The sequence below is a fragment of the Osmerus eperlanus genome, chromosome 1 (genome assembly GCF_963692335.1).
Source record: "Osmerus eperlanus chromosome 1, fOsmEpe2.1, whole genome shotgun sequence".
NCBI classification, from domain to species: Eukaryota; Metazoa; Chordata; class Actinopteri; order Osmeriformes; family Osmeridae; genus Osmerus; species Osmerus eperlanus.
This window is the reverse complement of record NC_085018.1, coordinates 6,670,003-6,693,990: the sequence shown is the minus strand read 5'-3', so window position 1 is coordinate 6,693,990 and position 23,988 is coordinate 6,670,003. Positions and strand designations below refer to the sequence as shown.

Below are 23,988 nucleotides of genomic sequence, written 5' to 3'. Positions count from 1 at the left end.
GCTCCACCACCTGATCACTACTGCCCAGACTCTGGCTTCAAATGACATCACCAGCACAAGATGGCAGCACCTGTATCCGGGATATTTTGGCTTAATTTTTGTACAGTGGGAGGAGGTGGAGATGCGTTGTCTCTCCCACGCTATTCCTAACACCCCCATGAAAGCATTGCTTATTCAGAGTGCTTTGTTGGCCAGAGTCATCCACTCTGGGAGGTCATAAAAAAGGTAACGTTGAAAAGTGTAGCAGTGCGATAGAGGAACTGAGAGAACGAGGGAGGTGGGATTTGAGTTGGAAGGACAGGAGGTAGAAGACAGTCTACCTGTCGCTACCTTTCTTCCTTGTCAATATCTGTCTCTCTGTCCTCACTCCCTCTCTTGTCCCTTGCTGTTGGATGTGGAAGAGGTGACAGATGGGGAGTGGGGAGTCAATATTGTCCTGGTGGTTTTGCAGGAGTGGCTGTGACCCCTCAGAAAGTCCCTGTGTCTGGGGACGAGGGCCTGAGGGACATAAACCCTGGATTTCTTATCGAAAACCCTGCTGGCCACTGGAAATGTCAGTGAGTTGTCCAACTTTGAAATTGCTGTCTGCACACAACGCTATCTGATTCATATATTATTTTGAGACTATTAATGTCCTGAAGTTTGTACGATATATCTGTGCAAGCTGTGCTGGAGAAACAGTATTTCTAAATGTTAAAACGGTGCTGCAGATTTATCTCTGTACCTTTGCAGAAATTGTTTGACTTTTGGAATACATTCAACAATGTTTATTATAGGCCATCATTATGGAGTTAGATTAGTTTCATAATTCACAAACAAACGTAACGCGATTCACAAATGTATTTCATGATTCACAAATAAATGTAACGCGATTCACAAATGTATTTCATGATTCACAAATAAATGTAAGCGATTCACATTAACGTGTCTATGTGGACTTCAACAACCTGCCATAATTTACATTTACATTTTTAGTCATTTAGCAGACGCTCTTATCCAGAGCGACTTACAGTAAGTACAGGGACATACCCCCGAGGCAAGTAGGGTGAAGTGCCTTGCCCAAGGACACAACGTCATTTTGGCATGGCCAGGAATCGAACTGGCAACCTTCTGATTACTAGCCCGCTTCCCTAACCGCTCAGCCACCTGACTCCCCATAATAATGGACATTATCTCCTTCAGATCACGAGCAATGTCGTCTGGTAGCATGTAGGTGAAATATTGCTTGTTAATCTTATTAAACCGATTATCATACATGATTGAATATTCTTGAGAATGGCAGGATCCATGTTTAGTCATTTTAAGTGTTTCCTAGGCTAACGTTTAGCAAGCTGTGATTGGTTAAAATTGGAAGAGACAATCTGATAGGCTGCAGAGAATATCTTTTAGAAAAAATGCATTTGTGAATCTAAGCGCGTCAGGAAAGTTCCAAAAATCCACACACATGCAGGGATTTGTCACTCGTGTTCTCCGATTTGTAACTCGTGTTCGTCAGGTTGCAAACAAATGTAATGGGGTCATATATTTGTGAATCACGAAATACATTTGTAAATCGCTTACATTTATTTGTGAATCATGAAATACATTTGTGAATTGCGTTACATTTATTTGTGAATCATAAAATACATTTGTGAATCGCGTTACGTTTGTTTGTGAATTATGAAACTAATCTAACTCCATACATCATCCAACAGTGGATCACAATCACCCTACAAAATGATGCCATGGTGTTAGAGTGGTCGACTGTGGCCCTGTTACACTCCACAGTAAAGTGCTTACATGCTTCACCTTGCATTTGATTTATAATTGCTAGAGGCTAGCGAAATAGCATCATAGATGGCCAATGCTAATCCATTATTGAGAGACTTGGGAGAGAGAAAAGGAGATTCACATATTTAAAAGGCAGAGGTAGTTTAAGATGCTATACAGTATAGTTGGCTGTTCTGTGTGTTGGTTCAGTAGATGAGCCTGACATAATCGTCTTCCACAGCCTCAACAAGCTGGTTCTGGTTGATGATTATTAGTTTTAAAAGCAACAGGCAGATGCAGTGTTACCTGTCATCTACAACTAAGAAACAACAGCACAGTGGGAGTGTGAGGACGGAAGATAGCCCAGAGAAGGACACTCAAAGAAAGGGGATCTTATTTCACTGTCTGTAGTTCTGAAGTTTTGCTGTAGAGCAGGCATTCTTACAATTGTGTCATTGAAATGTCCTGAACTTCTTTCACCCCCTAAGAAGTGCAGATGCCATAGCCTTGGGTCAGCTGTAACTCATATCCCATCTACTGGCCCTCTGTGGAGCCCTGTTGTTCCTGAGTGGCGGAAAAGAAGCACTCCAGTCAGGGTGGGAGGTTTAATGGATAAAAGTCAGAGGTCAGGGGTCACAGCATTTCACATTTGATGATAAATGCACACAGACATCCTCACACACACACACAGACACACACTCATTCACGCACTCACGCACTTAGACAGACACACACACGACCATGTCTATAAACGTTGTCCTCCAGATGGGAACACAGTAGAGCGGTTATGTGGAAGATGTTGAGATGAAGAAAAAGAGAGAGAATGTGTATGTGTGTGCAAGAGAGAGTAAGACTATATTTACGTTATCATAGATATGTTCCATTAAAGTGCATCCATTCATTGTTCCCTAGGTGTGTTAGTGTATGGTTGTCTGTTTGAGTGTGTTTGTGTTTGAGAGTTTGCCAAAATGCATGTGTGTTTGTGTGATTCCCTGCTATAAAAGCAGAGTGCTCTTCAGTAAAGAGCTCACTGTTTAACTGGAGCAGAAGGGCTCTCATATGATCTCTGTTGTTTCCCAATGAGCTGTAAACACACACACACTTTCATGTCCCTCCTGCACACTGTCTCTCTATATTTCTCTCTGTCTCTCTTTCTTTCTCTCCCTCTCTCTCTATTTTGCAGTTTCACACACACAGTATATAATGGGTCTTTCAGATGTTGTACTCCACAGATGAAGTCACACAGTTGGTATCTACCATCCAAGCCCTCAGTCATCTTCCACATCACTGTTATTTACACCAGAAGTCACACACTACAAGGACATTGTAAATAGCAAAGAAGATCTTCAGGGTTGGGCCAAAAAAAAGACTTGTTTTTACAGTAAGATGCCACAGTGACTGTCCCTTTTATGATGGACACGGACCATAGTTATTGTTTGATTGGCACTTCTCCCATAAAACGTCCATGATTCTCTATCTGTTTGTGTGTTTGTGTGCGTGTTTAGTTTTTGTGTCTCAATTATCTTGAGAACCACTGTATGAAGTCTTTGTCTTACACAGGACCCAAAAACTTAGCATGTGACATTGTTTTGATGAGCTATTCACGAAAAATAAATCGTCCCCTTTTCACCAATACGCTGCCCGAATCAGTCAATCAGCTTTTAATTCAACAAATCACTTCACAGTATTACAAAGAGTTTTACGCAACCGTCCTAACTAAAAGCAATACGATATAAAGTGGATTTCTTTGTTGTTGTGTAGATAAGTAAATGTTGTTATGTTCATGAATAAACATGTTTGTTGATAATCCAAGTGGATGTGCAGTAATATCAACTCCATCTAAATTAACACCGAATCAACTAACCAACATCTTAATCACCAGCTGCATCATGGGCAGGGGAATCAATGGCACTGCACTATGATCAAATTAAATGTTTTATGACTGGAAATCTATTGACTCTGTGAAGGAACATGCGGTGTGAGAGAAGAGGAGAGCAAAGAACAGATGACACCCACACACAATCACAGATTAATGCAATAAGTTTGATAAGATACACCCACAAACACACATGCACAGACACATTAGCATACATGCACCCCTGGTTTCCTCTGTCCTCAACATCAAGCTTTAAAGGCCCAGTGAGACAAAGCCTATCATTGTGATCTTGACATTTTGATTTTGAAGACATGAATATCAGACCTTGCCCCTGAGCCGTCACTCAAGTACAGGGGAAAATCAGACACTGTTTTCATTTTTGTGTTATTTTCACTACCTTTCCTATCACACCCACTAAAAAGCAAACCCATGTCAAACTCATAAATGGGTACCACACTTGAAAGGTTTGGTCTAAATCAATCTCTAACAGAGAAAGAAAAAGCTTGTTTTTCCCTTTCTTGCCAAGTTCAAACTGAGTCAATCCTGGAAGCACAGCTCACTGGAAGAAGTTTGAGTATCTTTCCTTTGTTTTTGTCTTGATGTGTGTCACTGTGTAGAAGGGTTTATGAACAGAATAGTTCATATAACCACCATGACTATCTCCATGTCTCCAATCTCAGATAGTGCTAGTTAGGCTTAGGGTTATCACAAGCTAGCAAGCTCAATGTACATTAAGCATCAAGCTCACTGGTAAAAAGAAATGCAAAAATATAGCTGCAAGCAGCGATGCGGGTTCCTCCGCAAAATATTATAAACATGTACACTGTTGAAGATGGAGAGTTGGACAACAAGAGAGCAAAACTACTTCATGTTTGGCCAACAACAATAGGCTGAATGGGGATTTGAACTCATGAGCATAAGGTTACAAGTCAGTCTCTCTATCCTCTCTGCTACACACCAACTGTTGTGATTGTATGAGTAGACAGGGCAGAGTATTAGCTTTTGTCAGCTTTGGGACAAAGGTTAAGAAACGGTTGACATTTCAAGGTAAAATTGCATAAAATTGCTCATGGTACATCAGAATGATGTCACCTTGAAGCCAATAAGGTTTGAAAAACCATCAGTCAAAATTATATTTGATTTATTGACACAAAGATATTGAGGCAATGTGGACATTTACATACATACAACCCTTTCAGCCATTTTGTATTGCATTTCTTATTCCATTTCACCCTATATAAAGACATCTGCCCACACACAACTTCCATCCATGCTGTTTCCCTCTCTCCCAGCACAGGTCATGCCAAGGCAGAAATTCTGCAGCGGCCGTATGAGGTTTAGAGGTAGTCCAAAAACATGCCTCCCACAATTGACACATTTTAACCACAGTACTCTTTTCAAACTTTCCCCAAGATGGCTGAAAAAACACAGATATTGTAAATCTTCTTGAGTTGATCTCTTTCAGTCAATGCACAATTAACAATAGTCATGTGGGCAACTGGGCTAGGGCAGAGCTCATGTTCAGCTCCTTTCGAGAATAGCCTACGGCAGTACAGCAGCGGACTCTCTGGTCCCATTAAAATACACAACATGCATAATCAGGGTGACCAACAAGATTATATTAACTGATAAACAATAACATTACAAACAACTAACTGAACAAACACAACAACTGAAATCCCTTGCACGGCTGTTGTAACCGCACTATTTTCCACAAGTCTTTGCCTATTTGACATACCGCACTGCGTGCTGGGTACCCAAGGGGCGCTGACGCTGATTATCTAGCTGTGCTCCGACTGTGTGATTTGAGTATTAGCTTTGGTCAGCTTTGGGACAAAGGTTAAGAAACGGTTGACATTTCAAGGTGAAATTGCACACAAAGATATTGAGGCAATGTGTACATTTACATAAATACACCCCTTTCAGCCATCTTGCATTGGCGCAAATCTAAAATGGCGCCATTGCATTTCTTATTCCACGTCACCCTATACAAAGACATGTATTCTACACATCTGTAACAAATTTCTAGTCGATTGGATCTATGGTTCATGAAGAGAAGGGTTTTGAAGGTTGTACCAAATTTGGACAGTACAGCCAAATCTGTCATGGCGGACCTTATGGGTCCTTGAGGCTTTTTTGTTCACCATGAGAAATAAGGCAAGTATACCAATTTTAAGGCATTTTGGAGTAATGGGGGCGCTGAGGAAATCACGTACACTTTGGGCGTGGCTTATAGTACCACCTATGGGCGTACATGGGCCACTAGCCATCTGGGAGTAGTAAGTGACCTGTTGTATCATTGGGCCAAATTCGGGTCAAGGACTTTTTGAGCTATTGAGCCATTTAGCGGAGGAGAGGAAAAATAATAATAATCATTAGGGTTCCTCCGGTAGGAACCCTAATGATCTCTCACTTCGTCTGTTTTTAAAGGTCAAAACTATGAACAGCCTTTTCTCACTCTCGTCTTTTCTGAAGGTCAACTTGGCATAACCACCCTTCATGGAAGTTTTGGATACCATACCTTGTTTTGACCATCCATCCATCCACACACAAACACACACACATACACACACAGAGATACACACACAGGCACACAAAAATCCAATTTACACATGCACATGCAGACATACAGACTAGCAACATTCAGAAGTCTGGACTGCAGTGTCTCTCATAGACGTCTGGACCGTAGTGGCTAAAAGACGTTTGGACCGTGGTGTCTCCTAGACGTCTGAACCTCAGTGTCTGTCATAGACACCTGGAATGTAGTCGCTCCTCCTCCCTATGAAGGGTGTGGATGAAGCCTGCAGATGAGGCAGAAGATACTCAGCCCATTAATGTACACATGGCTGAACTTTGGCTCCTACACTAACTCTATAGCACTGCTGTGAAGACATTATTAGAATAGCCATATTGATTTGATCTTGGTGTGGCTTCCACAGTATGATTATTATTTCCAAGCTTTTCTTTCCTCTAGTCTTTCACTTTATAGTCAGATATGATCCATGGATGTGTAGTGGGCACTGAGTGTGTGTGCTAGTGTCCATTGTTTAAACTGCCAGTCTGTGTGGGTTTATGTGTGTGTGTGTTGCCTCACACTTGGCCAGGCCCCCCGTGTCTGTCTGTACCAGGACTAGACTCATAGAGCATGACACACAGATGGCTTTGCCAACTGTGATGGCATCATCCAGCGTCACGCTGTATGAACCGACAGAGGTGAACCAAGGATCGCCTCTTAAGGGAGATTGTTGCATCAAGTACCTCTCTCAGTTTGTTTCAAAGGTCTTGAACATGATAGTATTGACTCTGCAAACCAAAACTCTGTAATAAAGAAGGTGAGTAGAGGAGTTTTAGACAGTGTTCAGTCTCTGAGCAGCATACCTCCCTGCTTGTCTAACAAAACTGGTAACAACAACATAAGCTGATGGGTGTGTGTGTGTGCGTGTGTGTGTGTGTGTGTGTGTGTGTGTGTTTGTGTTTGCAGATGTGTGGGGTTTGTGTATGTGTTCAGGTGTGGGTGTTTGTATGCAAATGTGTGTTTGTGTGTTAAGGGGCCCTATCTTGCACCCAGCGCCATTGACTTTGTACACCGACGCAAGTATCATTCCTATTTTGCACTCGACGCACAGCAGACTTTTGCTATCTTAAGGGCGCATGCTTGGCCCATGCGCACTGCTGGCGAGGCCAGGGTCTTCTTCATGCGAAGCTACGTTACATTGTTTTGATTTATTGTATGGCTGTGTTACATTTCTTTCATGTCAATGATTAAAAAGATTTTCATGAGAAATCTCTATGTATGTGAACTTGATTTGTAATAATTGTGACAATTTCCTCCCACGCCTGTTTAACCGAAGCTAATTTGGGTGGGTTTTTTCTCCCATCCCAATCAGAATCAGAATCAGAATTTGGTTCATTCGCCATGTATGTTACACAAACACGGAATTTACTGTGGCAGGAAGGTGCAAACAATAAACATATACGGGTCTTAAATTAAGTAAAAAAAAGTACAATAGTTAAACTAATTCTAAGAACTAAACAATTAAAAAATATAACAATTTAAAAAATAAAATATATATAAAAATAAGAATTTGAATGAGCAGCATGAGTGGGCAACTTATTGCAATGAGAACTGCTCTGCCTTTCCCATACAATGTCACTTCTCTATCTTTTACGGCCCTGACGAGAACGTCGGTCTCCTCGGCTGTGAACCGCTCCTGGCGTGCGCCTGGCAAATCTTCCGTTATAATAGCAATCCGCCATGGAACAAGCGCGCCTGCTCTTAAAGGGAATGTGAGATAACGCTCTGATTGGTTTATTGCACGTTACGTCCAAACCCAGGGCTGGACTGACCATCTGGCATACCGTGGGCCGACGCACTTTTGTGCCGAATCGCCAATATAATTTGGTCCGGCCCATAAAGAACTGACAGCGGCCCGGCCCATTGGTTAATTTATTTTTGGTCGGGCCAGCCCATAGAGAACTGACAGCGGCCCATTGGTTAATTTTCTTTATTGGCACTGGCCTGACCCAATCAAATCCAGGGACCCCCTTCCCCTGATTCATAATATCGCCTCCTGCAGGCCCTGAGACACGAGCTGTTGGCTAATGCTTATGCTGGTTTAGCAAAGTTTAGCATCGCTAAAATGGAGAAACGACCACCAAGCGCAAGGAAGGCGCAGAAAAGTTAAGGGAAAAAAAGATAAAAAATCTACAGGCGAATGCCACAAAATGTGCAAAAATTTCGAACATGTTTGGGGGGGCTTTAGCTGCTTCAACATCAGCATTACCTGTAGAGGAAGGAGGAGAGGTGGTTGGCTCAGAGAGGCAGAAACATACTGACAGGGTCAGGGAAGAAGCCCAGGAGGAGGTGACCATGACAGGGCCATGGGAGCGAGTGAGGAAAAGATGGAAGAAAGAGTAGTTGACGACGTGGTAAGGAGTAGGCAAATTAACAGGGGACTCTCAGGAAGGGAGGGAGGCTGTGTGTGTGTTATGTGCGCCTTACGTCGTAACTGCAACAATCCAATAACATGAATAATACTGAATGAAGTACTGAAGGGGAATATTATGGGAATATACCACGCAAAATAAATGATCTATCTAGCTAAATTGAAGGACACAGTACTACTAGGTTACCCTATTTTAACCACTGCGGCCACCAAGCATAGGTAAAATGGTATCAAAAGGTATCTGTATGGTAATAATCCAGTGCTGTTCAGAGGGCCATGCAGCTTTCCACTGTTACTTGCACTTGAGTATGGACATTGTGTGGCCTCCAAATCGTCAATAAAAAGTGAGTGAATACACTGCTTCTCTTGTATTGATGCTCTTTTCCAGGGCATATCCTACTCTCAGCTTTATTGTAGCTTTTGGGAAGGGTTGTGATTATTGTATTTAGCAGACACTTTTGTCCAAAGCGACAAAATATGAATCTTACAATAGTTAAAATTAACAGTAAACTTTTTTTTAAAGTTGCTAAGCCAATATTAAGCAAAATAGTAATAATAACAATAATGGAAATACAATATCAATAATTTAAAAAAAATACTATAAAATACCATAAATATACAAATCATAACTAAGAATTAATTAATTATTTAAGTGTAAGATCAACAGATAAGTCCTGAGACCCCTCTTGAAGGATCCAAAACTATCACATGAACGCAGAACACTAGGCAACTCATATCATAGAATGCACGCAGATTTTAAGAGGACTGTCTGCAGGGAATGTGTCTGACCAATCACGGTGGGTGTGGGCCACCTGGGCCAAAAATGCCTGGGCCGATTTTTTTGTCCCAGCCCTGTCCAAATCACGCCTATGAGTAATGTAGCTACTTCAGACAAACCCATTTTAGATTTGTGCCAGGCGCAGTCATTTATCCCGCCGGTATAAAAGCAACAGGGACGGGAGTTGAAAATTAGCACTTGCTATAATCTCTATGTGCATTACATCGGCTGCAAACTTTGCTCTACAGGTATGTTTATCTGCATTGTCCCTGTCAAATAAATTTAATAAAAAAATTAAAAAACTGCGCCGGAGTCCAGCCCACAAAGTTACTTGTGTTTCCGCGTTTTGATACTTCCGTTTCAGATCGTTAAAATAGGGCCCAAGGTGTGTTTGTGTGAGTGTGTGTGTTCAGGTGTGTGTGTGCAGGTGTGTCTTTTGTTATTCCAGTCATGGTGGTGTTCTTCCTTTTTCCTTCTCCAAGCTCTGTCTTCAATCATCTCGATCATTGAATAAACAGAGGTGTGTGTGCTTGTGACTGTTTGTGTTTATGTGTGCCTGCCACATGTATCTGTGTGTCTGTGTACAATAGAGAAAGATTCAGGTGGATGTTAATGTGTGGTGTGTTTGTGTGGTTGTGTGTGTGAATGTTTCCCCGTCTTCTGTTTGATGTACACAAAGAGAATAGTCGTGCCGCCTCCTGCCCTCATCAACAGAGCAGATTAGGAGATGTCTTTCTAATTCTGCGAGTGGGAAACTATCAGTTGGATACACACACAAGGGGATTTTCATCCAATAATCAAACCCCATCTTATCCACTTGACCACAGGGCCCACTCACACACATACACACACCCGGCAGGATTTATTGAGCCTTGATTTAAACCCACTCATCTGCACTGCTGGAGGAGTGTGTTGATAAAGGTGGATAGATAAATGAGGGCTTTGTAGTTATACTAACACACTCATACACACACTACACAGCTGCATATTGCTGTGTGTGGTGGTTGTGTGCATAAGTAGCAGTCTCAGTATAATGGATGTGTGTGTCAGTATTCTACAGTGTCCTAGTATGATTTTAAAATGTATTGATTAAAATAGATTTGTATGATTATTAATCTAATACCACATTATGATCCAAGCAGGTTCCACCTACTGTATAGAACATGATCAGAAGCAGTGAAGAGAGTGTTTGTAGAGAGCTTGCAGCAGCTCAGGATGCTGTACGACCATAGAACAATAGGATATTCTCCTCTGTTCTGCTCCTCCATAGTCCATTAAACTGGAAGATGATTTGATGAGCCTATCTCTCTTCTCTTTCTCTTTCTCCCTCTCTCACTTTATTTGTTTTGCATGCTTTCAGCTCACTCAGTCTCTCCCCCTTCCTCTAACTCTCCTTTTAATTGCTTTACTCTAACTTCTGTTTCCCTCTCTTGCACCACTTAATTCAGTTCAGAGGGTTTTCTCTCTATCTACATCTCCCTCTGCTCCTGCCTCTCTCCCTCCTTTTTTCTCTCTCCTTTTTCTCCCTGCTCTCTCTTTCAGCCTCTTCTCTCTTCCTTTACCCCATTCTCTCTCTCTTTCTCACTCCTCTCTTTCAACCTACTCTCTCTCTCCCACTACCCCTCTGGTATATATAACAGTGTAATCCTCAGAGGGAGGGGTATATACCCCCAGTGTAACCCTCAGAGGATGGGTATTTACCCCCAGTAGACCCAGAGGAAGGAGTATTTTTCTGTCTCCTCTTTCTCCGTAGCACTCTCTCTCTTGCCATACAGAGATCCCGCAACTCTGCCCTAAAGAAGACCCTCATTTTGCCGGCATTGCTTGTGTGATCTTTCCAAACAAGGCCAGCATAATGCTGGTGTGATTTTAGATACTGTAACATTCCAGCGTTCTAGAATCAGAGCTCTGACGTGAGCGTTGTTGCTGGTAGTCCTGCCATGACGGCTCTCCTTTTACGCAGGCGATGCTTTTGCTCTGTGACTACCTTTGCCGGTACAACAATGACCCCCCATTCCGTGTTTGTACCTTTAACACAGAACTGCGAGGCGGCATTAAGGCGCAACATTCCCTGCTTGAACAGGCTGTGTGAAAGAATCTTGTGTCTCTCACTCTCCTCTCCCCCCTTCTCCAATCCCCTCGCAATTTCTCCCCTCTTTCTCTCTATTTCTCTCTCTCCATCTGCATCGCAACATGATTTAGGGATTGTATGGAAAAAGCCAATTGAGACTGTATGTATGCACACACAATCAGGAAATGAGGGAAGACTTCTAACAATACTTTCCCTCCACATGAATAGAAGTTGCAATGGATGTTAGCAGTTAACCCTTGTGTTATCTTCGGGTCATTCTGACCCATCAGTCATTGTGACCCACCGTCGTATTGCGACAGATTTACCGCATACAAAGACAAAGTGAAGCATTTTCTTTTAACCGTTGGGCTGTCTCAGACCCCCCACATTGCAAAGGTTAAAAGAAAGTTATTTTAATTTGTTTTTGTATTGGGTAAAATTGGGTAAACACAACGATGGTTCGTTATGAACCTTTGGGTCATGTGACCCGAAGGCAGCACGAGGGTTAAAGAAAATAGTTTGTACTTGATTAAAGTTTGAGTTGAGGAATGGATACAGTACATAAATACTTTATGTCAAAAGAGAAACACGTTTTATTGACATACAATAGTTGGTGTTAAATAAAAGAGAGAGAATAGGAAAGGTTTGTCTCTAACATGTTATTCTGTTTGGGTTCCACAGCCCTTTTTTGTGTCTGGCTTCTGAAGGGGTTCTGATCCAGTCTTATCCAGTTCTAAAGTGGTTCTTATCCAGCCTGATCCGGTTCTGATCCAGTCTGGTCCAGTTCTGGTTCTGAAGATGGGTCTGCTGTGCTTACTGGTCCTCAGCTCTGCCGCTCTCAGCTATGCTGTTGGTGAGTTATTTCTTCCTTATACACACACACGCATACACACACACACACATATACAATGTGGCAAGCCACCAGAGAGACACAGGGTTGAGATGCACACAATTCAGGAGACTGGAGACAAACAACGGTAAAAAAGATTTAATGAACAAAAGAAACTCTCTGACAACAAAACTAAAGAATCTTCCGGGGAGTCTTGCTCTACCTGGGTCGGCCGCTCACGACCAAAACATGAGGCACCCACATGTCTATAATTATGTGATCGGTCAGTGATACTTGTCGCAGTGTTGCAGCCAAACTCTTACTTCTCTAGGCATTGCTCCCTGCCTCACGCCTTTCTCTGCCTCTGACCCCCGTCAGCTCAGCTTTAGTGGACCAGGCTGCTGATTGGCGAATTAGTCGCAGCCATGCGGGGCTCCTGTCCCTGGTGCTGATAGGGCTAACCCTGGTGCTGGGAGTGCTAACCCTAATCCTCACTCTGGGGCTACCACAATACACATACATGCATGCACATACAGACACACACAAACCCTTAAAAAACACCCACACATGCACACACATGCAAACACACAGACTCATACACGCAAACACACACACAAGCAGACAGACAGACACATACACGTACACACACAGGCAGACAGACAAACACACAGGCAGACAAACAGACCTACACACACACACAGACAGATATCATGCATAATTTTTATTGGGGTTATCAGACTGAAGAGTTTAGGAGGGTGTTGGTGTATGTGGGTGAAAGGGGTTGAGGATAGTGTTGGTGTGTGTGTGTGTGTGTGTGTGTGGTTGGAGTTGAGGAGCATGTTGGTGTGCCTGGAAAGACTAAATGGGGTACTTCACATTTAGGGGATGATTTTGGAAGATTACAATTTAATGGTGTTTTTTTAGTCCAGGTGGTGGAAGGGAATATAGATTTTGTGAGATTTTTAAAAATTCAATGTCTAAATTGCAATAATTCAGCAATCTCATCAGTGATTGATGGACATGTAGCCTTTGTTGGAATAAACAACCTCAAAACACATTGAGGATTTTTCTCTTTTTTGTGGTGTGGAATTGTATTGGTGTGCTGGGATATCTGTCTTGTAAACTCATCTGACATTTAGACACATATGCATGGTAATTTGAATAGCCACTAATACATTTCTACAACAGTAAATTATACGATTTTAAAGCGACCCTTAGTCATTGTCACATTACTCACATTGGTTGTGAGTAATGTGTAAGTAAGTGAATAATTACTGAATCTTCTTTTTTTAAATTATGTTTACCATTAAACTGAAGATGGTTATTTTTGTGTTGAGCTCCATGCTTCCTGGGTGGAGGGCAGGTTGGAGACATAGAGCTTCTCACAATGAAGGGACTCAGTTCTCAGGGAGTCTACAGAAAGGATGGTCCAGTAACTGGAGTTTAATAGTAGGCTACATACACACCTACACACATACACACACCTACACACATACACCCTGTGACAAACACACTGAGGGCCCTATCTTGCACCCAGCGCAATTGACTTTGTCAACGACGCATGTATCATTCCTAGTTTGCACTCGACGCAAAGTGGACTTTTCCCTCCACAGACGCATGTCGGTAAATTAGGGAATGACCTTGCGCTCCCGGGGCGGTTAAGTGAAAAAAGGAGGCGTGTTCCGGCGCAAATGTTCCCTGGTGCTATTTTCCAGTTTCAGAAAAACAATTTACATTACATTTAGTCATTTAGCAGACACTCTTATCCAGAGCGACTTACAGTAAGTACAGGGACATTCCCCCGAGGCAAGTAGGGTGAAGTGCCTTGCCCAAGGACACAACGTCATTTTGCACAGCCAGGAATTGAACCGGTAACCTTCTGATTACTAGCCTGAATCCCTAACCGCTCAGCCACCTGACTCCCTGAATTCCGCCACAGACCAGGAAAAATGTAGTCTAAAGTGAATGGCGCGTTATTCAGATGCTATTTTAAAGATCCTGTAAAGTAAATTCCATGTTTTGCTTCTAAGTACATTATATACGTGTGAAATGAATAAATGTAAATGAATAAATGTAAATGTAAATGAGTTCCTGAAAGCATGTGCAAAGCGCTAAAACTTTGTCGCACTGAAATGTGGAGTTAGACCGAAGAACAGTTTCTCTTCAGTTTTCAGATCAGGTTTTAATGGGCGGAGTCAAGAAAATGCCCTATCTACGTCATTTTGCCCCATCTACGTCAGATAACTGAATGGCTCCTCCTGCTGTACTGTTATTGTAGCTTACATCAGCTAACTAGCTAGCTTCAGGATGTCTCCCATCACCCGCAACTGCATGTTCCCTGGATGCAAGAACTCCAGCTGCGCTGCAACGCCATTTAAGTTCCCTGTTGATAATGAAAGGAAAAATAGGTGGATAGATTTTGTGAAGAGCCACGTGGAAAGCTTCAGATAAACTCCAACAGCCGCCTCTGCGCCACTGACCATTTCACGGCGGACAGTTTTAACATGGACCAGAGACAGACGGGGTTCACCAACACACAGCTTCTCTTGCAGCGCAGAGCCGTACCGAGCATCGCCCCCCCGGCCGTTCATCCTCCGGTCGCACCTGGACCATCCACCACCGCCAGCAGTTCATCACTCAGTTCTGTGTGTTTGTTATAATTATACTAGATAACTTTTCCAGAGGTATCTCTGCTATAATTAGTGCAAACCGTTAACTTGATATTAGGCTACTCGGTGTAGAATGATGGTATTTTGGTGAAATGGTAGCTAATGTGCTAGAAGTAGTTGGAGAGCTCACTGTCTGCTGTCTCTGCTGTAAATGTTTACTCCTGTGTTACAGCTCAGGGGAATATTTCATTTATATGCATCTGTATGTTTCACTCATTGAACAAATACATTTTAATTCTATACTGTTTTGTTCGGCTTGACGTAGCGTCCATTATCTGGGTCGTAGGTAGCTTGAGAGAGGCGGTGCCTTCCAGCAAGGGGGCCGAGCTTCAGCTCCTTCAGGCGACACGCCCCCCAGTCTCGAACAGAGAAGACTGATGATTTTCTTACGATTTCAAAGCCTAATTTAACATACTTGTCTGTGTTTTTTTTTCATTCGAATTTGGATGGGTAGTTAATAACACATTATTCTGTGGTGTGGTGAACTTGAAACTCGTTTTTAATTCCACTTTACAGGATCTTTAAGGGCACATGCTTGGCCCGTGCGCACTGCTGGCGAGGCCAGGGTTTTCTTCCTGCTAAGTTACGTTACATTGTTTTGATTTATTGTACGGCTGTGTTACATTTCTTTCATGTCAATTTCATGTCTCATGAAAAAAGATTTTCATGAGAAATCTCTATGTATGTGAACTTTATTTGTAACAATTGTGGCAATTTCCTCCCACGCCTGTTTAACCAAAGCTAATTTGGGTGGGTTTCTTCTCCCATCCCAATCAGAATCCGAAACAGAATTCGAGTTATTCGCCATGTATGTTACACAAACACGGAATTTACTGTGGCAGGAAGGTGCAAACAATAAACATATACGGGTCTTAAATCACGTAAAAAAGTACAATAGTTAAACTAATTCTAAGAACTAAACCATTTTAAAATATAACAATTAAAAGAATAAAATATATATAAAAATAAGACTAAGAATTTGAATGAGCAGCATGCAGGGGCGGATCTACCGGGGTGGCATGGGGTGGCAAATGCCACCCTAAAAATAGCCTTGCCACCCCAGCTGCCACCCCAGTTGGCAGCTTTGAAAACAAAGAAAAGTTGTGGCTCATCGGACATTTGCGAGAGCGAATTTCTAATATCTGAATGCAAGTAAATGCAGCACGAAAACGACTCCATCCACCCTCCCCACACCGCCACCGAAGTTGCTTTCATTTGAACACAAGGAAGGCGCAAACTGACCATAGAAGGCTTCAACTCAAGGAAGAAATCGTAGGCACAGACAGCAGACCACACCGGAGGAATGAGGTGTTAAGCAATTATCTATTAATGACTAAGAATAATTACAAAAGTGCAGGGCTATACGGAGTTGCAATGTTACTTTTCCTGTTGAATTGAGGTTAATAACATTAACTCGTGAATTCTTTTGGCAACAAAGCAACAACAAAGATGGTAAAGTTAGTTTGAAGTTCGATATTCAACAGATATTCGGACGCCCAGTATTGTGTTATTTTAACCGGTGTTTAGCACTGCTACGACCGGCCGCTTAGCCAATGCTTTTGGCTGCCTAAACAACGCGTACGTTTAGGGACCGTCAACAAATTACACATTTCAAAAGTCAATAGCTTTTAAACAACATGAACTAGGAGCGTCAAAATAATGTTAAACTGTTGAAGATGTATGCATTCATGCTGCAAAGCCTTTATTTTGTTCATTTTCATCTCAGGTTATTAAAAATTATTTTATTCAAAATAAATCTTCAAACGTCAATAGCTTTTTGGTCATGTGACCTATAATACTAAAATTCATTTCAGTGTTCACTGACTATGCATACATGTTGCACAGCCTTTAGTTTTTTCATTTTGATCTCACACACATTTGCCACGGGATGCCACCCCTCAAAATCTCCTGCCACCCTTTTGCCACCCCATTAATATTTTTCTAGATCCGCCCCTGGCAGCATGAGTGGGCAACTTAGTGCAATGAGAAAACTGCTCTGCCTTTCCCATACAATGTCACTTCTCTATCTTTTACGGCCCTGACGAGAACGTCGGTCTCCTCGGCCGTGAACCGCTCCTGGCGTGTGCCTGGCAAATCCTCCGTTATAATGGCAATCCGCCATGGAACAAGCACGCCTGCTTTTAAAGGGAACATGAGATGACGCTCTGATTGGTTTATTGCACATTACGCCCAAACCACACCCATTAGTAATGTAACTACTTCAGACCAACCCATTTTAGATTTGCGCCAGGCGCAAAGTCATTTATCCCGCCGGTATAATAGCAACAGCGCCGAGTCCCGCCCACAAAGTTACTTGCGCTTTGCGTTTTGATACTTGCGTTTCAGATCGTTAAAATAGGGCCCTGAGACTCATAAGGGTGGCAGATCAGAGGAGTCGGAGACTGAGGGTGGGTTTGGCAAGGTAGTACATTTAATGAATGTAAAGGTAGAACAAAGGAACAAACTCAAGAAACCCAAAGCTCAGGGTCGGCATCGCTTCTGAAAGTTGGGCTTCCCGGGGTCGGGTAGGTTATTCCTGTTTGGATCACTCACACAGGTAGGAAAGGTTAATTTTGGCAGCCTCTGGGCTCCAGCTCTCATCAGCAGTACTGGTCGTGTGCCCCCTCCCGAGCTGCCTTGAATCTGCTGTCGTAGCCATTGACAGCATGCCGCTGTGCTGCTCCTTACAGTTTTTTCCGATTGCTTACACACATTGGTCGAAACGGAAGTCACATTTTCAAAACTCTTCACAGTCTGCATTAGCAACATGCAGGTGGGCCAAACAGTTAATCTCTCTTCCAAAACTCACTCAAATCACCAAAACACTCTCAGAAACAGTTCTCTCTCAGAAAGCATACATTGTCACTCACAACACACTGACCTAAACAACTTTAAACTTTTATTGAAACTTATCTTTGCAGTTTAAATGATTTTAGACATGAACCAGTATTTCATGATAGACAGAAATGTTTCAGGAAAAAAAGAAGAAAAAATTATTTTTCAAAAGTCTAAGAATGAAATCAAAATGCAGCTATTTGCTTCAGTATCCTTTACATATGTTCTCAATATCATTACATAATCTGTATCTGTAATATACATATGAAAATTACATATCAATTAAATATCAATGATATTTCAATTGCAAGTAAGAACAAAAAACAACTAGTATAGTGTAATGACTCTTGCTGTACAGTAGGCTACTGTGATGGTTAGAGTTCTCCCTCTCTCCTGCCTTATCTCATCAGAGACCTTGTTCTTGGTCTTTTGCTCCCTTGTCCTTCACACCTTCTCCCTTTCCCTGCCTCTCTTCTTTCCCCACCAACCTGTCTTCCTTGATCCATGTTTCCAAACTTCATCCCAAAGCCGTCCTCTTTTGTCTGTTTGGTTATGAGACTAAAAACTGCCAAAAATTGCAGTCAGCTTTGTATGGAATGATTATATATTCTGCTAATACAATATAACGTTTTATAATTCAATCTGGCTACTGCAGAAATGCACAATATTTGCCATAATTCGGTTTTGAACGTGTTTTGAACAGTTGGTAAAAGTGTGTTAGCATTTGAAAAAATGTGTTTGAAAAAAAGCATTTGAAATACATAGTGTTTTGAGGGTGGTGGGAGTATGAATGAGAAAAGAGTTCATGGATTTTGGAGAATGTGGTCATTGAATGCATTTTGTGTGAAAGCAGTGAAAAATTATTCAATGTTTGGTCCACGTACACTTCTGTTTTGCTGACTTTGTGAAGAGTTTTGAAAACGTGGCTTCAGTTATGACCAATGTATCGAAGCAATCGGAAAAAACGTGTAATGTAATTAGCTGCAGAGCCAGAACTCTCTGGAGAGTGATTTGGATGCTGGCTGGTGGCGCTGTCCCTGGTGCTGAAAGACAGGTTGTTTGGGTGCCTGCTGGTAGTGCTGTTCCTAGTGCTGAAGGACAGGTTGTTTGGGTGCTGGCTGGTAGTACTGTCCCTGGTGCTGAATGCACCAAGGAGCCTCAATCTCAGTAGGGTTGCAATCCATACACATACACCTACTCACGCGCACACACACATACACACATACACACCTACACACACACCTATAAATATACACACGTATACACACATACCTACACACACAGAGATACCAGTTATCACTCATCTCTCTCCATCTATATTTACTAGTTATTCTCTCTCTCCCTCACCAGTCACCACACACACACCTTCTGTTTTTATATCCTTCAACACATGGCTCCAGAACACCTGCCTCTCTGTTCCTGTCTTTAAGCTAGCTAATGGAGACCCCTTGTCAGGGGAAAACATCTGAACACCCCCCCCATGATAGATGATGATATACTGCATCAAATCACATTACATTACATCTAATTCAACTAAACACTAATGCAACGGTTTGCAAACAATCATATTAGTTTAGTCAATTCCACCCTTTCCATATTTGTATTTATTTATGGTCAACTCCAAATTATGATCCATAAGACATTTTTAGTTTGTCACAAAGTTTATGAATGTTATTACATTTGCTTCCATGAATCTATATTTATATTACTTGCAGGGTTTGTTTGTTTATTTAAAGGAGATACTGTTTGACAGAGCTAGAAGGAAGACTGAGGTCTGGTGACCATTAGCTTGTCACCTAGTGGGGGTAGGGTTGATGTTGTAAATGTCCATTGCAAGGGACGCACACGCGTAAACACGCACGCACACACGCGCGCCAGGTCTATGCAAGGGAGCCAATGAAAGAAGAGCCATGGAACATTTGCATGCATTGTTTTAACCAATGACTGTCAAGAGCGGGTCTGTTTAAATAGGTAGCTAGCACAACATGCTAGCGGACAAACTTTGTAGCACCATGGCGTGTGATGTTTTGTCTCCTTGCGGCCGCAAGCAACAAAGCTTTCTTAACTTGTTCACCGACTGACTGTGCAACTCTTGATAGATTAATATTTCTGACACTTTTCCAATGCGTTCAGCAACTTATCAGGCTCCTGATACGTCTTTTTTGTTTGTGCTATGTGTTCCGAAGCTTTTATTTATGTTTCAGGTCATCTTCAGTGCTAAATTTGGTTTGATGGTTGATGACTGGTTCCTGGCCTCTTTTATGTGATTGTGTGTGTGAGCAGGTGGGGACGTGTGTGTGTCGGGGCACGACAGTGGGCCAGTGTTCGAAGAGCAGCCCAGCAGCGTGGTCTACCCTGAAGGTCTGAAAGAGGCCTCTGTCACACTCAGCTGTCGGGCCAGGGCCAGCCCTGCAGCCTCCTACAGGTAACCTAACACACACTCTATAACACAACTCCAGAACACACACTCCATAACACGGCTCTATAACACACATTCTATAACACACACTATAACACAGCTCTATTACACGTCTCTATAACACATAAAACAGCTCTATAACACACACACTATAACACATTTTATAACACACACTCTTTAACACACACTATAACACACAATATATAGCATACACTCTATAACACAGCTCGATAACACACAGCTCTATAATACACAGTTCTGTAACATACTGTTCCATAACAAACAGTTGTATACCACATACATAACACACTTATGTCACCGTTATTTACATGCTGTAACGTAAACATGCTGTCAAACAACTGTCAAACACATGGTGGGATGGAAAACTAAGGCATAGAAACAGTACTGGCAGGGCATACTGTGGATAGGGACAAGAACATGATGAACATAGCTGTGACAAACACAATGTTACAAAAACATGATATGACCTAGACATGTTTAGAGTGGCCCTGTAATCACCGCAATGCAAAGATGCACACAACATGACCACCCAGAGACAAGACACACAGACAGCACACAATGCATGTTTCTTAACCATGAATGATGTCTGCCGCCTCTGCCCACCAGGTGGCGTGTGAACGGTACAGAGGTGGAAGTGGGGGACCCCCGCTTCAGGCTGGTAGCAGGGAACCTGGTGATCAGTGGGCCCCAGAGCGGCCGAGATGGGGGCTCCTACCAGTGTCTGGCAATCAACCGCTGTGGGACCATCGTTAGCCACGCCGCCAACCTCAAGTTTGGCTGTAAGTGAGGACCATGATCCATGTTTAAGGACCATGACCCATTTATAAGAACCATGACCATGAAATGTGTAGAATATGTAGATAAAGTGATTTTCTTGTGCGGAATGATATATAATTAACTTTTTCTTCAGGTTTTGAGAAAAGATGACTCATAAATAAGGACTTGACCCATTAGCTGGCATATATATATTTTTATAGAAATATTTTATTTTTAAATATAATATTTCTAACATATGATTAGCATATTAATGTAGATAAGGAGGCTCTGTTCTGAGTGTGTGGATCTTTTTACTGTTTCCTCCCCAGACCTCCAAGACTTTCCTCCAGAGAGCAGAAGCCCTCAGACAGCTACCGAAGGGACGGGAGTCTTCCTGACCTGCCAGCCCCCGGCACACTACCCAGGTACACACACACACACACACACACACACAGACACACCCTTCCTGACCTGTCAGCCCCTGGCACACTACCCAGGTACACACACACACACATAGACACAGACACACCCTTCCGTAAAGTCCACCTCTCTTATACACACATGCCTTCCTGTCTGGTTGTTAAGAATTCTGCAGAGTTCAACATTTGAAGCCTCACTGATGTCAACAATGGATAAACACATAATTCTCTCTCTTCTTTTTAGCATTGTCCTACCGCTGGTTTGTTAACGAGTTCCCCAGTTTTGTTCAGCCTGGGGGGGGGGGGTCATTCGTGTCCCAGGTAACGGGGAATCTCTACCTGGCCAGCTCCGTGCCAGCGGACTCCGGGAAATACTTCTGTTTCTCCACCATCACCATGGACATCAGCACCAAAAGCACCTTCAGCAGAGCCACCCAGCTCACCGTACTTCCTGACGGTACAGTACTGTGTGTGTGTGTGTGTGCGTGTGAGAGAGAGAGAGAGAGAGAGAGAGAGAGAGAGAGAGAGAGAGAGAGAGAGAGAGAGAGAGAGAGAGAGAGAGAGAGAGAGAGAGAGAGAGAGAGAGAGAGAGAGAGAGAGAGAGAGAGAGAAAGAGATGGTGTGTATTTGTGTTTTTGCATATTTGCATGTGTGTGATTGTGTGCGTGTGCGAGTGTCCCTGCATGCGAGTAGGGTCTATTTCCTCCATATCTATGCATAACATATTTTCTTATTTCCATAATCACCTTTTGTTTCTGTGTGTGGGTGTGTGTGCGTGTGTGTGTGTATGTGTGCGTACATGTGTGTGTGAATGTATTTGTGTCTGTGTATAACATTCCGTCTCTGTCTGCACAGCCAATCCCAGGAAGTCAGCCCCCAGCATCAAAGTCCGTTTCCCCACAGAGACGTACGCCCTGGCTCGCCACACTACACAGCTGGAATGCTTCGCCTACGGAAAGTACGTTATTTTAAATGAGAACTTTTCTGTTGAAGGACAGGGAACCTGATTCCCATCATAGGCAATGCCAGACATAGCATTTTCACCATATCCTCACCTCATCTCCTCATTTACCTCTCATCATATCCTCTCCCTCTCCATCCTTCTCTCTCCTCTCCTCCCCCTCTCCATCTTTCTCTCGCCTCTCCTCCCCCTGTCCATCCTTCTCTCTCATCTCCCTCTCTCTCTTCTTCTCTCCTCACCGACCACCTCCTCTCCCACTCCCCTAGTCCAGTGCCCAAGCTGCGCTGGAGAAAGGTGGACGGCCTGCTGCCCTCCAAGGCAGAGGAGAGCTCTGAGGGCCCTGTCCTCACGCTGCCAGACGTGGCCTTTGATGACGAGGGCATCTACGAGTGCGAGGCTTACAACTCTGAGGGCCGTGACACGCACCAGGGACGCGTCACCGTGCAGGGTGAGTGGACAGTCAGCACACACATGCAACACATACATGCGTGTATGCTGTCACAGTACACACACAATACACACAGCTACACCACCATCAAACACACACTCACTTACATATGTGTACAGCCGTGGCCAAAAGTATTGGGAGCGACATACATTTTGTGTTTGCAAAGGTTGCTGGGCCTTGGCATAAAAGGAATGCTAACATAATTTCAGTAAGTCATATCATCAGCACAGGGGAAAGTTTGAACTAGTTCTAGCCAGGTGAAATCACTCTATCATTCTGATTGGATTTTAAGAGCAGATTGACTGCTGTAAAAGAGGGGACTAAATTGAAAATGTTCGTCCCAAAAAAGCTTAAAAAAATATGAAATGTGCCTTCTGTATTCCAGTATTCTTTAGAAACATGTGAAACATTTCCCTCAAATTCTGAACCAGCAAACTTTGTAAAACACAACATTTGCAGGGTTTCGAACAGAAAATGTGTTGGTTAAGGTGGTAGGGTAAGGTTTGCCAGTGGGGTGTGTGGGGAGGGGGAGGCGCAAACGTCACGGTTTGGAATGGAAGGGAGAAAACAGGACAACTTTTTTTTTTTACGACGTAGTTAAGGCGGCAGGCGTGTGTTTCTTAGGCGGCCGCCTTAACTGAAAAGTGCTGTGGGAAACCCTGATTTGTCATTGCCAAAACTTATGGCCATGACTGTACATCAGCACGTGTAAAAGTTGCACGCTGATAATGAACACAGTGGCAGACACACACCACAGATGCATTCTTGAACTTGGGAGCGTGTTCACACACACACACTAACTCAGATCTGCCAGATCTGAGAGTCAGATGGCTGAGCGGTGAGGGAGTCTGGCTAGTAATCTGAAGGTTGCCAGTTCGATTCCCCGGCCGTGCCAAATTACGTTGTGTCCTTGGGCAAGGCACTTCACCCTACTTTATTAAGTCGCTCTGGATAAGAGCGTCTGCTAAATGACTAAAAATGTAAAAATGTAAATGTAAACTATGGCTTGTCGTGTGTCCCAGCCCAACCAGAGTGGCTCCAGGTAATGAGCGACTCAGAGGTGGAGATCAGCTCAGAGCTGAGCTGGAGCTGTATTGCTTCAGGCAAGCCCAGACCTTCCATCCGCTGGTTACGCAACGGGCAGCCTCTCAGCACACAGGTATGAACACTCCCTGAACACGTCAGCCACGATGCCTTCAGCTCTTCCTGTA

The 23,988-nt window shown here is 43.0% G+C and overlaps 2 protein-coding genes across 2 annotated transcripts in view; one reads left to right on the top strand and one right to left on the bottom strand.

Annotated features, from left to right (window-relative positions):
• Window positions 1-23,988, bottom strand: part of LOC134017173 (protein phosphatase 1 regulatory subunit 15B) — a 598,478-nt gene that overhangs the window by 371,891 nt on the left and 202,599 nt on the right. The gene's annotated exons all lie outside the window — the stretch shown is intronic.
• cntn2 (contactin 2) overlaps window positions 1-23,988 on the top strand; it is a 53,566-nt gene that overhangs the window by 6,837 nt on the left and 22,741 nt on the right. Inside the window, exons 2-9 of the mRNA XM_062456345.1 lie at window positions 12,102-12,273; window positions 20,037-20,178; window positions 20,800-20,972; window positions 21,279-21,374; window positions 21,613-21,825; window positions 22,224-22,326; window positions 22,596-22,777; window positions 23,800-23,936. Of these exons, the coding sequence (XP_062312329.1) occupies window positions 12,219-12,273; window positions 20,037-20,178; window positions 20,800-20,972; window positions 21,279-21,374; window positions 21,613-21,825; window positions 22,224-22,326; window positions 22,596-22,777; window positions 23,800-23,936 (1,101 nt within the window). The 5' untranslated portion in view covers window positions 12,102-12,218. The remainder of the gene's footprint in view (window positions 1-12,101; window positions 12,274-20,036; window positions 20,179-20,799; window positions 20,973-21,278; window positions 21,375-21,612; window positions 21,826-22,223; window positions 22,327-22,595; window positions 22,778-23,799; window positions 23,937-23,988) is intronic.